General features: G+C 51.2%; 8 protein-coding genes across 8 annotated transcripts; 2 read left to right on the forward strand and 6 right to left on the reverse strand.

Moving 5' to 3' along the window:
• Positions 1-979: 979 nt before the first annotated feature.
• Positions 980-2,575, reverse strand: PtrM4_045900 (F-box domain containing protein; the record flags this gene model as incomplete). Its single annotated transcript, XM_001942406.1, has 2 exons — positions 980-1,104; positions 1,156-2,575. The coding sequence occupies 2 exons, from the start codon at positions 2,573-2,575 to the stop codon at positions 980-982; spliced, it is 1,545 nt and encodes a 514-aa protein (XP_001942441.1).
• A 1,026-nt stretch (positions 2,576-3,601) lies between these two features.
• Positions 3,602-4,027, reverse strand: PtrM4_045910 (TT-ORF1 multi-domain protein; the record flags this gene model as incomplete). Its single annotated transcript, XM_001942407.1, has 2 exons — positions 3,602-3,752; positions 3,783-4,027. 2 exons carry the CDS (start codon positions 4,025-4,027, stop codon positions 3,602-3,604), a joined length of 396 nt encoding a protein of 131 aa, XP_001942442.1.
• Positions 4,028-4,782: 755 nt separating this feature from the next.
• Positions 4,783-5,309, reverse strand: PtrM4_045920 (uncharacterized protein; the record flags this gene model as incomplete). Its single annotated transcript, XM_066104613.1, has 2 exons — positions 4,783-4,787; positions 5,021-5,309. 2 exons carry the CDS (start codon positions 5,307-5,309, stop codon positions 4,783-4,785), a joined length of 294 nt encoding a protein of 97 aa, XP_065959177.1.
• Positions 5,310-5,718: 409 nt separating this feature from the next.
• On the reverse strand, positions 5,719-6,166 carry PtrM4_045930 (uncharacterized protein; the record flags this gene model as incomplete). The annotated part of the gene is made up of 3 exons (XM_066104614.1): positions 5,719-5,726; positions 5,789-6,005; positions 6,059-6,166. The coding sequence occupies 3 exons, from the start codon at positions 6,164-6,166 to the stop codon at positions 5,719-5,721; spliced, it is 333 nt and encodes a 110-aa protein (XP_065959178.1).
• A 2,526-nt stretch (positions 6,167-8,692) lies between these two features.
• Positions 8,693-9,694, reverse strand: PtrM4_045940 (zf-RING-2 multi-domain protein; the record flags this gene model as incomplete). The annotated part of the gene is made up of 1 exon (XM_001942410.2): positions 8,693-9,694. The coding sequence occupies one exon, from the start codon at positions 9,692-9,694 to the stop codon at positions 8,693-8,695; it is 1,002 nt and encodes a 333-aa protein (XP_001942445.2).
• Positions 9,695-10,618: 924 nt separating this feature from the next.
• On the forward strand, positions 10,619-10,921 carry PtrM4_045950 (uncharacterized protein; the record flags this gene model as incomplete). Its single annotated transcript, XM_066104615.1, has 1 exon — positions 10,619-10,921. One exon carries the CDS (start codon positions 10,619-10,621, stop codon positions 10,919-10,921), a length of 303 nt encoding a protein of 100 aa, XP_065959179.1.
• Positions 10,922-11,441: 520 nt separating this feature from the next.
• On the forward strand, positions 11,442-11,876 carry PtrM4_045960 (Atrophin-1 domain containing protein; the record flags this gene model as incomplete). The annotated part of the gene is made up of 1 exon (XM_001942411.2): positions 11,442-11,876. One exon carries the CDS (start codon positions 11,442-11,444, stop codon positions 11,874-11,876), a length of 435 nt encoding a protein of 144 aa, XP_001942446.1.
• Positions 11,877-12,727: 851 nt separating this feature from the next.
• PtrM4_045970 (Dimer-Tnp-hAT domain containing protein) lies at positions 12,728-14,599 on the reverse strand (the record flags this gene model as incomplete). The annotated part of the gene is made up of 3 exons (XM_066104616.1): positions 12,728-13,074; positions 13,904-14,528; positions 14,555-14,599. The coding sequence occupies 3 exons, from the start codon at positions 14,597-14,599 to the stop codon at positions 12,728-12,730; spliced, it is 1,017 nt and encodes a 338-aa protein (XP_065959180.1).
• Positions 14,600-14,872: the final 273 nt, after the last annotated feature.

A 14,872-nucleotide genomic window follows, 5' to 3' on the forward strand; every position in this document is an offset into this window, starting at 1 on the left:
CAGCTATTGCCTAGTCGATGTTTTGCTCGTGCGTGTGCTAGTGAAAGCAGGTGCTAGAGCGGTTCGGTATATGGGGTCGGTATATCGAGTCGGTTTAGGGCGTTCGGTGGAGAGGGTATTTGGTGTAGGCGTCTGTATATAGGGATCTACAAGAGAGATAGTAGATCTATACATCTAGTGCCTGGTCGGTGTTTTGCTCGTGCGTGTGCTAGTGAAAGCAGGTGCTAGAGCGGTTCGGTATATGGGGTCGGTATATCGAGTCGGTTTAGGTCGTTCGGTGGAGAGGGCTTTTGGTGTAGGCGTCTGTATATAGGGATCTACAAGAGAGATAATAGATCTATACATCTAGTGCCTGGTCGGTGTTTTGCTCGTGAGTGTGCTGGTGACAGCAGGTGCTGGAGCGGTTCGGTATATGGGGTCGGTATATCGAGTTGGTTTAGGGCGTTCGCGTATAGGTAGCATCTAGATATATAGGCCTATTACTTTGCAGCAATAGAGATATATACCTAAGGAAGAGCCGTTGCTCTGTCGGTTTCGTAGAGGGTGCCTTCGATCGAACATCTAAAATCAGTTGGCGCACGGGCCATTTGCAGAGATTTCTCTCAACTAAGGCCAGGTAACAACTCTGTCAAAGTTGCAGCGGCCAGCGCGCCCGCCACAACGCCTGCACGCAAAAGCAGACGTTGGAAACTGATTCTAGGAAGGCATTTCAATGGAATTGAGATGAAAAAAGGGTAATCCAGGACCTTTTTGTCATCTCGAAAAGTTGGTGTTCGATGACTTTAACGCTGTAGATTCCATGTATCCAAATACAACACACATAGTCTCCATCAAGATGACCACCCGAGCCCCCTCAACCCATTTCAAGTCACACTCATGAACGTACCTACATGTCACAAAACACTGCACAGTGCGTGTAAGCACCCAACGACATATCTAGCAACTACAGTGACTCTTTCACACTACCATGCCCACTATCTCACGCCACCCTGGTAAACGCATCAACATCCACCCGCTGATAAAACGATACATGACCAAAAGTCTCCCAGTACTGCGCAATGCGATCATGATTGATAAGAATAAGCTGCGACGACATATAGTCGTCTACCAACGTTAGCAACTGTAATATGACACATGTAGTACCAATAAACTCACCATCTCTAAACCCTGTAGCCGCAATATGCCCAACACTCTTCACGATCCTCGCACCCTTGAAAATCTCCTCGGTAGCAACTCTGATCAGCCCGTTTGGACCGATATCCGGAGCGATGAACGTGTATTCACCCCGGGGAATGTTTGGGTCACCTGTTAGTTTGACAGCTTCGATGCGACCGCGGTAGATTGTTTCGTCTTGGTCAGCAGGACTTGCCGAGGTAGGGGAATCTAGGTCTTGTTCGTGATAGGCTTGTTGGAGGGTAGCGACGCTGTCTTCTAGATCGCCTGCATTCTCCACTTCCTCATCACCACCCTCCGATGTTGCCGTATCAGTCGGCGCCGTTGTCCACGATCCACCACTGCTGACGCTGTCTTCTCGATACCTACTTCGCATGACCCACTCCGCTCGTTCGGGCAGGGGCTTGGGATTATCCGGCTGCATAATGGCAAGAAACTCGCAGCCATGCCCGGCATAGTCGCCGCACCAAATCCCCTGCCACGGCTTCTGTGGCGTCGGGATGTAGCACTCCTCCGGCAATGTCGCCCACGTCGTAATGTCCTCGCCAATGCGCATCCTCATGCCGAGGGATTCTGTCGAAAACTGCATCCACTTGCGCAATCTGAAATTTGATGTTGAGAGCTCATCCAGTTGTGCTGGCTTTTGCCCGGGCTGTCTAAACCCAGATGGTACGTAGTCATTGCGCGTCCGGTCGACACTAGGTAGTGTGAGCGGCGGCCATATGGGCGTCGAATTCGTCGTGATGTCTTTTGGCCAAGGTCGAGTGAGCATGAGCCGCGAGAATACACCTGCATTCTGCCCAGGCCTCTCGCGGTATAAGCTCATTGGTATTTCTTTCTGTAGACGATAGCCCATATCTCCAACAGCGTCTTCGTAGGCGTCCCGGTTGAGTCGGACGACAGGCGCATTAAGGTCAAGTTGTACCCGTGGACTAAAAGTGTGAATAATGGCCTCGGGATGGTTGGCCCAAGACAACGCCACGGGAATCTGTCGTTCCGCAACAAGTGCATAGGCTTCGATTGCATTCAGTCTATGGTCGTATCTTGCCACAAGAAGCTTCCCCGTATTCGGCGTATCCGAAAACCAAATCTTATTTCTTGCGATGAACCAATATGGGTGGTGCTGTCGGAACAACTCTCGCCATGTCAAACGGGGAGGTTTGATGACATCCGGGCGGGGAATCTCGGCTTCGACAAATGACTGCCAGAGATTATCCTGGACGGTGTGTTCCTGTAGCACTTTGTTCACCAGGCCCACTGACAGCACGTCCGAGAGACTAAGGTAGCCGAGTATTTGATGAAGCAGCTCCGACGGAAGAGTAAGGAGAGGCGGCCTAGTTAGCTGCGGTCCCGGACTTTGCGTTTCGAGGAACCGAAGTTCCATATTGTAGTGTTGCAACATGGCGAATGTCGTCTGCTGTGGTTTGGAAGGGGAGAAGGGGACTTGGGTGTTCAAGCTTGGGTGGCGGAAGCTTAAGCGGGGTACGGCCACAGATGTCAATACATTTATACCCTGCGCCGGGATGGATTTAAGCTTTTTCGGTAATAATAATGGATTCTCTACTGGACAGATGGTAAGCTGCCCTGCAGTCCTTCTGCGTCTGACGTTGGCAGTGCCACCTTCCGAGCTTCGCCTAGTCGCGCTAACTTGGGAAAGGTTGCAGCGAATACGAGTACTATGCACGATCAAGCTGCTATCGCGAATCTGGGGTCGAGTGCCTGCTTCTTTAAGTCGTCGATATCCAACAACTGAGCTCGCGATATCGGATTTGCGCCGCGGGGTTGAAGGGTGTTGGGTGAGTGGGCGTGATAGGGAAAAGACAAAAATGAACGGCAGCACGGGTATTCGATGTTGACGAAACGAGCGCTGTGATGTGAATGTGAATGCGACAAGATGGCAGAGATGGTGTGTTGCATTACGTTGCCGAGGTGCACTACGCCGTCATGACGCCAATGCACACGCACAGACGTCTCGCCCGCTGCCGGTAACAGCCGGCAAACCTCACCTCTTCCATCAACATACCAAGTAGCCTAGAAAACATGTACACGGCCAGCAAGGCTATTCGGACATCACATGAGGTGGGTAGGAGTAAACAGCATCGGTAATCGCGTCCAAGAACTAAGCTTGACGCATATCGTACTCACATCTACAAAGGTAGTTCATCGCACTTGTCATCTATCCAGCCACTGTAGTAGGCACATCTCAATTTCCATCTGTCGCGTCTTCACAAATATCCCCGTCATTCGAACAACCCCTCTAGTTGCCCGTAGGCTTTCCAGCCGCCTCCTCCAAGACCCGCGCGAAGGTTGTCCTGCGCGAAGTCGGTGCAGGCTTCGCGATGCCCGTAGGCTTTCCTCCGGCTGACTTCGTGACCCGAGCGAAGGTTGTGTTCTGCTTGGTTTCTTTCTCTAATTTCGCCTTCTCAAGCTACTTCTTCGTCTTCTCCGACTCCATCATCCTCGCCTTCTTCCGCTCCAGTGTCTTCTCCTCCTCCACGGCCTTCTTCAGTTCCTCTTCGAGATGCTCGCGGCGGGCTTGTGCTTTGGCGAGTTTTCGGTCGATCGGCAGCATGGGCTGGCTGCTGGTCTCGCGCGCGCGGGCGACTTACTGCTGGGCTGCGACACCAGTGCGGGCGACTTGTTGACCCTTGGCTGCTGGGCGGACTGCTTGATGCCGGGCCTTGGCTTGTGAGCGAGCGAGACGGCGAGCCTTGACCTCCTCGAGCAAGCGCTCGTCTGCCGCCTCCACCGCACCCGCGCCGTATGGGATGACGCGCTGAAAAGAGGGGACGGGCGCCGACGTGCCGTGCAGGACAGTGCTGGTCATGTCGACGATGCCCTCGTTGCGGAACATGGTAGTTTTTGAGGGTGTATGTGATGTGTTTGAGGTGCTTGTATGCGTCTTGATGTGCTATCGTCTGTAGACGGTTGATGGTCTAGATGGTATGTAGACCGAATGGTGTATCAAGAGTTGTGTGTGTGATGGGTTGGGAGGGCAGTGGGTTGCAGAGGGGCAGCTCTTATAACAGTTGTGGGTGTAGTGTAGGCGGGGCAAAGCGAGGAATATTTTCGTACAATAGGCAGGGCAGCACTGGCGGTATTACAATAGCACGTGTGGGGCGGAAGAAAGAGGACCCTTGGATGGTCAACGCTAACCAAGGCTCATCAGATCGTCTTATGTGACACAACGATGCGTCCGCCTTTTAACGTACTCATTACAACTGCATTATTCAGATTTTACGACGCGCCTCTGGCTCACAGTGTCGTGTAACCGTGGCTCCCGTAGGAAAACCAGATCCGCTTTCACGCAAATGGAAGTGCTACGGATCACATGACTTCGCAACAGTTTCACCGAGATTTTCCAGCTCACTTCTATTACATCATGGACACTTGAATGTGGAGCGAGAAGGCGCGTCTTCACTCCAAATAATTAGGAGAGAAGCATCACAGGCGAAGTCATGGATATCAAGAAGTTGCATTCTATACACTACCCCAAAATGAACACGCCGTAAGACTTGATAACGTCTCCAACCCCCATATTCCGCAATCTACGCCGCACCAATAAACTCCATCAAACCCCTGCGAACCTCGGCCTCAAGCTCATCATCTTCATTCTCACCCCCAGCAACATCCTGCACGACATTCTCCCCAGGTTTCTCAACCCGGCCACCAGCCACTCCCCCATCAACAACCACATCCCCATTCCCACCACCAGCATTCCTCTTCCCCCTTCTCCTCCTCGCCCTCTTCGCCTCAGCCTCCTCAACACGCCTCACCCTCTCCTCCTCCTGCTCCTTCAGCAACGCATCCCAAACCGCGAGTTTCTGATACCACGGATCCTTTTTACCGCGAAGCTGCCCGTTTACGTTATTTTCTCGGTACGAGAGGTCAATCTCCTTGGCGTACATGTTGTAGCGTTGGAGATTCGCGGCCCATTCCTCTTCGCGCTTCGCTTTTTTCGCGGCTTGAACTTCATCGAGTTCTGAATCCGCTGCTGCTGCCGCTCGCTTGGTGCCCCGGGGTTCTGGTGGGGGTGTGTGTGGTGCGGGGTTTGAGGGGGCAGGCGAGTTGTCGTCGTCGTCGGTGATGGTGATGAGAGGGGCGTTGGGGGTAAGGCCGGGTGGGGTGTTTGGCATGGAAAAGGCATTTTGTGTTGATGCGGGTGTGATGGGTGCGCCGGAAGCTTGGCCGGTGGGTTGTGGTGCGTAAGAAGATGAGTAAGAGGAAACAAAAATTATGGGACGACGATCGTTCACAGCTATAGTACGCTCTACGTGCGGCCAGTATTGCTGCTGTTGTGGCTGGTATGGTTGCTGCCACTGAAACTGTGGCTGCTGCTGTGGCTGGTACTGGTACTGCGGCGGGTACTGCGGTTGTTGCAGCGGCTGATACTGGTACTGTACTTGACCCTGAGGTTGCAGCTGGTATGGTTGCCCCTGTGGTTGTGGCTGTGGCTGTGGCTGTTGCTGTTGCTGTTGCTGTTGCTGTCGCTGATATTCTTGCAGCCACTGCATACGCACAAAATGCGACATCAGATGCCGTTGCCTATCGCTCTCCGCGATGTGAGTGACAACTACAGCAGGCGTTCTCAGCGCCTGTGCAACAGGATGCGTACTCCTGGCAACTACAGGGGTAGCCACGTCGTACGTCTTGGGGGCGGGCTGCCGAGTCGATGTAGTCTTCACGCTGGAGAAAGGGGTGTCATCCCAGGCCGGTACCGAGGATGTCTGGTGCATATCATGGTTCGTGTCTGATGGGTCGTAGGCACCCGTGACAGACGTGTAGGCTCCAACGGGGGTCTGCTGGACCGGATGTTGGACGTCTTGGGGGGTCTGGGTAGGTGTTAGTGATACGACATGTGTGTGTGTTGAGTGGGGGTACTTACGGTGTAGTTGAATAGGGCGTCAAGATTGACGTCGGGAGTCGACGTCGGATTCATGTCGTAGCCCATGTCATAGGTAGGGAACGATATGTTGTGGGAAGAGGAGTCCATGTTGTAGGTGGTGGTGGTGGTGGTTGGGTAGTAGGATGAGAGGGGCTGAAAAGGAGAGAAGATGGTTGCGGGTAAGTAGACTAGATGTCGGCGAAGCGACTATCTTATAGGGGAGAAGAAGGTTGTGACTAGGCAGTAGAATAGGCGTTGCTGAAATTGCTGTCTGGTGAGAGAGAAGACGGTTTTTTATGGGCAGTAGAATAAGCTTTGCTAAAAGTACTGTCTGGTGGAAGAGATGGGAGATCAAGGAGAGGAAGGGCGCAGACGGAAGATATACTACCGGCAGCCCTTGTCTGCTTGGCAATGAATCTGTCCTCGATGGAATTAGTGACACAGTATGTGATTATAATGAAGCCAAGCAGAAAAACCATAGTTCGCATCGTGTTGTAGCAGTCCGTAAGAGTCATTCCCGCAAATTCTCCTAGACGTGGGACCTCAGTCATGCAGCGATGGTGGAGACATCGTCAGGCTGTGGCTGAATGTGATGAAGTGGATCAAGTTGTCCAAAGGAACTGCAATGATGATGTATTGGTGTTGATGAGTCGCAGCAAGAGTTTTTCACCATGCGAAGGGCTGCACTCTCCACTGACAAGTCTTGCGCATCACGATGGCCACATTCGGCCAGTATTGCGTCCTTCATTACGGCTACTCGACCGTGAGAGTGCACTGCTATACCGGTCAATGGCGTACGCAGAGATTTGCACTGCCCCGTTGCGCGGATGGTGATAGCCAGTGCAGTGTGGAGCACATCGCCGGTCCAAACAATGGTTACATCACAACAGTACCATATCGATATCGACGATATAACCACATCGTCAGCTACCGAGCACTCATCGAGAGACCATTAGGTCATGCATCAAGTGGAGCGAGCGATGAGAAACGGAGACGACCAGTGAACTCGAGCAAGAATTCTGAGTCACGATATAAGCGAGATGAAAGTTCTGCAGATATGCATCACCAAAATACAACGCACGAAGTTAATGCACATATCTCAAGGACAAAGTTTTGTTTAGTAACCAATCATACAAGCAGCGGCAGTATATGATGTAGGTACAAGGGCATTTCTTACACATGCCCGCCCGCAGCGCCGGCGCCGCTATAGCGAAAGATACCGGCCAATCAGGGGTACCTCTGTCCCACTCGGGCAACCAGATTTTCTACATCATGAACCAGGGTCTGCCATCAGCCAAATCACCCACGTTATGTAGGTACCAGAATCATGATGCAAGGAAGCCCTGGGTTGTAGCCTGCAAGAGACTGTCCGTGTCTGCCATGGCCTATCGCGCGGCCATCGCGCCCTACTTCTACTCCCGTTCCTCACCCATGGTTCGGCGGCTTGTACCTTGCAGGATAGTCCTAATAAACTCATCGGTTATTTCGGGAGACTTTCCGCGCCTCTGGTACGCTTTACAGCTTGCACGCTCAAAACAGCACAACAACACGATGCGTAGGCGCAAGCAGTTCGCGCGGGGGGGTGGGGGTACTACACACGTCGACATCTACCCTCATGCCTATGCACCGTTGTCAAGATTTCTCATCGGTAACCGATTGTAGCGCCATGGCGGTGCGCGCCGCGCCGCGCATTGTGGGTCTTGTGATGATGTAGACTAGCGTCAGCGTAGGCTGTAATGTGCTCAGACGCGCGGATCCATGGTTTAAGCGCGCAGAAATTGAGTCGTACATTGATTGACCCGCACGCGATACATGGGTGCGAGGAGGCTTTTGATTCGGTACTGAATGAGTACGATGCGGCTCTTGAGCTGGCGCTATGCCGCTGCAGGGTGTGGTAGGTAAGAGATGCAGGTGCGCGATCGAGGAGATGCAGGGACCTGCAGGAACATGGAGGGTGTGTATGGGCTGTGGTTTTTCCAGAGCGCTTCTTGTGCGATGATCGCGGTGGATGGAGGGTACATGGGTGGCTTGAGATCGCGTAGGATGGTCTCGCAGGACTCCGATAGATGGACTCGCCCTCGCACCGCCGATGGCCTGTGCGGCCGACGCGGGCCATGGTATTTTGCGCACGCTCAGTGTCGTGAAGAGAAGACTACCACTACTCAGTCTGTTCAAGCCCCGTCTAATCTCTTCAAATTGACTATGCGGGCTACTCTTTTCGAATAGAGGATGTAGAGGGCAAAGGCGCAGGTTACGGGTTAACGCATTTTGCTATGAGAAGCACCTGCGTCCTATTAGAAGCAGTAGATCGAGAAATAGAACTACATGTGTTGAGGAAGCGCAGGTCGCTATTAAGACGACACCCTTGTGAATTACTGTTCACATGCGGGTTTGTTCTCAGAAAATGCGAAATTTGCACGGTATGTGGAAGCCCTTGGTGCTTTGCTATTGTAACAAAGGGCTTGCTGTCGCGGTTGTGGATGAAAGACGAACCTCTTTTTCACGATATATACTCCTGTAATCCAGCCCGTAAATCGCAGGACATCTTGAAATCCAACGTGGTATAGATCGTCCCCTACTTCACTGCCAACATGCCATCCCCGACCCCTCACATACCTCCTCTCATATATCTCGCTACTCGTAAAATATTGCAGTGTCCCTAGCCATAACATATCCCAACGCACCGTGTACGCGATGATTCTCACCCGTCTCAAACTCGATTATGTAGGAATCAAAAATGCGCTGTATAGTGTGGACACCGCAGAACACGTGAGAGACCGTGAAGTTGGTGGTCATGAAGTCTTGTAGATGTGCCAGTCGGGTTACATTGTCGGGATTGGTTGGGGGAGTGTGGGTAGGCTCTTCCTCTACCGAATAGAGGGGTATCTGAGAAAGTGAACCTATGTGACCTCTTGAGGTAGGCGTTGGAATAAAGACCTGTGGCAAGGCAGCAGAAGACCAGACTGGAATTTGTGAGGTTGGAGGAGGAACGTGGGGCTCTGGTTCCGACTCAGGTAAACGTGGTGAATATTCAGACGACGCACGTGGGACTGGTGAATGTTCGGGCGACGTAGATGGGCGTTGTGAATCGCTGTACCACAAAGGTGGGCGTCGTGAAAATTCGGGCTCCTCAGGTACATAGTCGACCGACCAGATCGATGCCCGATAGAACGGTTGTATTTGAGCATGCGCCACGCTCCCACGGCCTGGAAGAATCTGCCTCGACTGATCGTGCAAAGCCTCCGAGGCAAACATCGCAGCCATCTCACTCATTTCCTCCACCACCCTCCACTGCATGCGGCGACGAGAATCCGGTGCAAAGAACGTTTCCTCGAGCTCTTCTTGCATCACTTCATATCTCTGGCGATTTGTCAACGGCGCATACCGAAACAACGTCTTCCGGCAAGATGGACAGGCGTCGCGCTGCGGGCTCGCGCTCTCGGCCCACTCGATGAGGCATTTGCGGTGGAAAATATGATTGCAGTCTTGGATCGACACCATGTCATAGGACGCTTCGTTGAAGTCCTCTTGGCAGACGACGCAGATGCTGATATCCGCGTACTGGGGCGCGCCGGGCAGGATGCACAGGGGCTGGAGGTAGTCGCGGTAGAACTGACTGCGAGTTGGCAGCGTCATGATGGTCTGTATATGGCAAACGGTTCCTCTCCTTAATGATATTCTGGTGTTTTTCGAGTGGTGATGGGTGGGCGGGCGCTGGATTTTTAGGGGTGGGTGGATGCGGAAGGGAAAGAATGGACGACGACCAAACTGCAAGAAGTCGCCCCAGCAGGCAGCCGCGCTCATTTTCTTATTACATGCGGAATATACTGGGAGACAATAGTAAGTCAAAGGAAAAGAAAGGTTTTCTGGCACTATTTCTACTCTCAGGCGGCCCGCTGTTTGCTGTGGTCACCCGCTGCGTTGGGTGGTGATGGACGGCAGCTGCGCAGCATGGTCAGTCACTTCGGAAAATCAAGGACCCCTACAACATCTGAGGGTTCAAAAAGTTGGCTTAGCATCCTAAACCACGATTCAGCGCGAGCGCATAGCCAAGGTCTACATTTCTGCCATCTTGAGATGGACTGCTTCGCACTCTTGAACTAGATCACAGATACTGCTAACGCACGATCTACCTGACATCGCAAATAGTAAAAACCGCAGAGAATTCGCGAAATTGCATGCTCTATCGCACGCCGAGATATTCTGTAGCATTCTGCGCTTAGTAACATACTTGCCAACAAGTGCCGATGCTGTCACTGAGGTCTGCACAGGAAGTTCTGTCCGCCTGTTGAAGAGCAATTTCTAGCGTCCGCGCGAAAAATCAAGCATGTCTTTTCAGGGGAAGTACGGGGTGGTAGATTGAACAGCAACTATGTCTCACGTTGTCGCAAATGAGCCGACTACGAGTTTGCATGTCCTACTGCATTGTTGCGACTGTAAGACAAGCGAGTCATCGTGCGCTTCCGCCATGGAAGACATCACCTCCAATCTTGATTATTAACTTCGTTATATCTCACTGAAATTGCATCTTAAGAAAGTTTATATCAATAGCTCAGCACCATGTACCGCCGTTCAACGGCCCCCACGGCCTCCACCTCCATACACACCAGCCCACGAGAAGTGCTAACCCTAGACCCACAGCTAATCGTAAACACGATTCACAGCGCCTTAACACCAAAGATCTTCAAGAACCCCACACCCAAGAATTTTGCCGCGCTCAAAAGTTTCGCTGCTAGACTCTCACAACGCGTTAAGACCGACGTCTACGCCTTGATTCCAGTCTCAGCCACAGATCCAACAACAGACTGGGAAGTCACTGTCTTCAGATCAATCATTGCTACATTCCCATCACGGAGAACCTAGCAGTCCTAAAAGAAGATGCTGAGTATATCTTGCTTCTTGCAACCCTGCTTATACTAGCGTTTGAGCTTCTATTCCTGTGCGCTAAGAGCAAAGCGGAGAAGATGTGTGGTTTTCTCGCGCAGGCTTTTGGGGAGTATCTTATAGAGCCAGAGATTGTCCGCGCGGTAGATGAATTGCTCGAGGTAAAGCGACGCAGGCTAGCTAGAAAGTCCGCTGATAGGAAGGTGCTGCAAGCGATTCAGGACGTGCGGATGTTGATGCCTGATATCAAGCAATGCACTACATTGTGGAGACAGAGTACGGCAATTAGACCGCCAAACGCGATTGCCCGGGATAGTGTATCAAAAATTGCCGAGCAATCCACGGCGCTGTCAATACCAAGCATGCACGGCGCGGTGGTCAAGAAAGAAGACGACAGAGCACCCGAAAGATCCTCGCACGCACCCATCTGGCGAAACAACACCGTTCATGTATCCAGATGGAGCGCATCAACAGCCTCAACACTCCAACCCTCTCAATCATGCCCGCCCGCCATCCCGCAAACACCTCCCGAGAAATCCACGTCAAAATCATCCTCAAACCCAACAGTACCTACAACATCCACTCCATCACATCCATCGCCTACACCGGCAATACCGCAACCCTCAAATCCGCCTTAGGTCTCGAAGCGCACCTCAAACCCGGTTGTATCATCCTCCCCAACCCCTCGTATGCAGATGCCATGGTGCTTAAGCGCAGCGAGACAGCCACCGATGGTTTCGTAGCAGAGGTGATCATCCCTCCCGCGCACCGCTATCACGTTGTCAAGGTGAATGATGTGCGGGAAAAGGGGGATGCGCCCGGTTGGACGATTGTGGAAACGACGGATGCGTTGTTTGAGGTTGGGGGTGGGGATTATGTTGTTAGGCGGAAGAATTTCGGGAGGAGTGTTATTATTGAGAATTTGGGTGAGTAGGAGGGGGGTGCTTGATGGGTCTGGTTGGGATGTGCTGGGTGGCGCCGGCGTTGGGGCTGGGGTTAGCGGCTGTAATTATGGCATGTATTGAGAAGCTGGCACTATTAGTAGTAGTATGACTACCTAATAGAGCGCTCTCTAAGGCACAACGGTAGTGGTGGTACGACTCGTATTGTATTGACTAAGGAGCTATTCACACGTTTGTAGATCCGTGTTGCGTGCAGCTGCGTCCAAGCTCCCCGCTAGGACCCACCTGCACGTGTCACCAATCATGTGACTACTCCTCCGCTTGATACCACCAAGTCACTTACGGACTGTATTCTCAACACTCCCCCACAGGCCTTACGTGACTTGTTCTAGTGCCCTTCATCAATAACTCCCAGCATCTTCTTAAACCTTTCGAAAGCAACTCTCTGCAGTGGCTTAGTCATTCCGTCGGCAACCATCTCGTCAGTCGGAATATAAGAAATCTAGAGCTTCTTCTGCTCAGCTAGGTCTCTAATAAAGTAGTAGCAGATGTCAATGTGCTTAGAACGTTCGTGCAGATGCGGATTCTTCACCAGTGCAATCGCTCCCTAATTGTCACCGTACATCTGGACTGTGATACCGTTCTTATTAACGTATTGGTGCAGGCCGAGATCTCTAAGTACTTAAGCTGCCTACTGTCCCTGCTTAGCGTACATAGCTTGTAAGATGTACTTAGACTCAGCACTTAAGGTTACTACTAACTTCTACTTCTTTGCTGCCCAAGAGAATAGTCCTCTATAGAACATTCCGACTCCCCTAGACATGCTCTTCTAGTCTGTCTTATCGCTTGCCCAGTCAGCGTCGGTGTAGATCCCAAACTCGTTTTAGTGATCTCCTCCTAGACCGAAGCGAATCTTCTGCTTTACTGTTGACCGTAGATATCTCATTAGATTCTTTAACGCAGTCCCGTGCATCTCTACAGGGTCTCTCATGTACTGGGCTAGTCGTCCAAGTACAAAGGCAATGTCTAGTCTCGTGAATACCATTGCGTATATTAAGCTTCCAATAATCTGTGAATATTGTGTAGAGTCGATTCTGGCGTCTTTAGGAGTAGCAGGCTTTAGGTGTTCGTAGTCTACAGCAGGGATCTTCTTTGACTTGTACTTTGCTAAGGTGATACCGTACTTATCTAGGACTGTCTCTAGGTACTGCTGTTGATTAAGGTAAATAGCTTTGTTAGCTCTATCGCGGGTGACTCTAACTCTAAGGATCTTTTAAATCTCCCCTAGGTTCTTAGAGTTGAATCTCGTAAGGAGCATTTCGTCGAACCAGGCTAGGTCTGAAGTGAGTTTTGCGGCAGCAGCAATGTCGTCAACATAAACTAGTAGTAAAATACCTCTGCCTTTATGCGTGAATAGGCAGGGGTCTGCAAGGCTCTGTGTAAAACCAATCTTAGTTAGGAACCCCTTAAGTAGCAGGTTCTAATCTCGTCTAGCTTGCTTAAGTCCGTAAAGACTCCTCAAAACCTTCAGAACGTTGCCTTTCTTAACTTTTACCCCAGCTGGTGTTGTGAGGTAGATGTCTTCTTTTAAGTATAACTTAGTGAATGCGTTCTTAATGTCCTACTGCTAGCATTCTATGCCCTGTTTAGCAACAGTAGCAAGGAATAACCTTAAGGTGTCCATTCGTACTGTCGGGGCGAAAGTCTTAGTGTAGTCAATCCCGTGTTGTTGACTGAACCCTCGAGCAACAAGTCTAGCCTTAAACCTCTTAATCGTACTATCAACTTTAAGCTTAACAGTAAACACCTATTTTATAGTGACGAGGTTTGCACCCTAGGGTGGAATAAGCTCTTCCTAAGTTCCGTTCCCTATAAGCAGACTCCGCAACAATCAAATCAATCAATCTTAAGGTTGTCGATTGGTTTGATTAGCTTGCGGCGACGCTGCTGATTGATTGCGGATTGATTGTTAGGGGTTTTGAGCAGATTGATTGCGATTGATTGGTTGATTGGCTGATTGATGCTAAGAAGTAGTATACAGGGGGTTATGGTGTTGTACTCCAGCCTTCTATATCGTACTGTTGTACAATCTCCTCATCTTTGACGTCACTCCACTTATCTTCATCATCACCGTTGTTGTACAAGCCGTCAAAGCCAGCTCGTCTCCACGAACGTACAAGCTGAAGGGCAGCAAGTAACTCGCTGCCAAGAGCTCGCCGGCGCGGCTCAAGTAAATCGCCAAGCTCGCTAAAGAGCCTCTCGCAGTCGCAACTAGATGCTGGTATCGTGAGTATATCAATCGCAAACTGGCTTAAACACGGGTATTTTGAGCGTAATTGAATCCAGTACTTGACTGGGTGGCCATCGCTAAGATACTGTTCGCTTGTCCACTCTGGCTCTTGAGTTCTCCAGCGCTCGTACTCATCGTCGTGGGCAGCCTCTACCTGAGCCTTGTTGCGCCGTACGAGGGCGCCAATCACATCATCTATTCCTCTATGCCTTGGTTTTGCAGTTGTTTGAGATAGAGGACGTGTACGTTGAGGCTTATACGACTGCCAGAGCTGCAGGAAGCCAGCGTTGGCTGATGTTAGCCATTCTGGCTTATCCACCCAGCTGTTCTCGCAGTAGTATTTGTAGTATGGATGGAGGCAGGTAGCAGCGTAGTATGCTGGCGATCGATCGAGCTTGTTGTAGTAATCGTTGGCCTTACTCCAGGCGGCGCGGAGGTTAACAAAGAGGTGATCTTCAGGCGCATCAGGTGGGTTGAAGTCAACTTGCTCGTACGAGCGCGTACGGGCTTCGAGCGCGCCAAGTACGTATTCAAATACACAGACTTTCCAAAAAGCAAGTTGACTTGGATTACTTGCTTGACTTGCTTGGTTTAAACCAAGCAAGCAAGTCAAGTAAGAGCTGGGCAGCTAAGCAAGCAAGTCAAGTCAAGATACTTTGCTTGCTTGGCTTACTTGGTTTACTTGGTTGTTTTAGCGTTACTGTGATGAGGGTGCTAAAACTGCTGTACGGTAGATGT

This window comes from Pyrenophora tritici-repentis, chromosome 10 (genome assembly GCF_003171515.1).
Source record: "Pyrenophora tritici-repentis strain M4 chromosome 10, whole genome shotgun sequence".
NCBI classification, from domain to species: Eukaryota; Fungi; Ascomycota; class Dothideomycetes; order Pleosporales; family Pleosporaceae; genus Pyrenophora; species Pyrenophora tritici-repentis.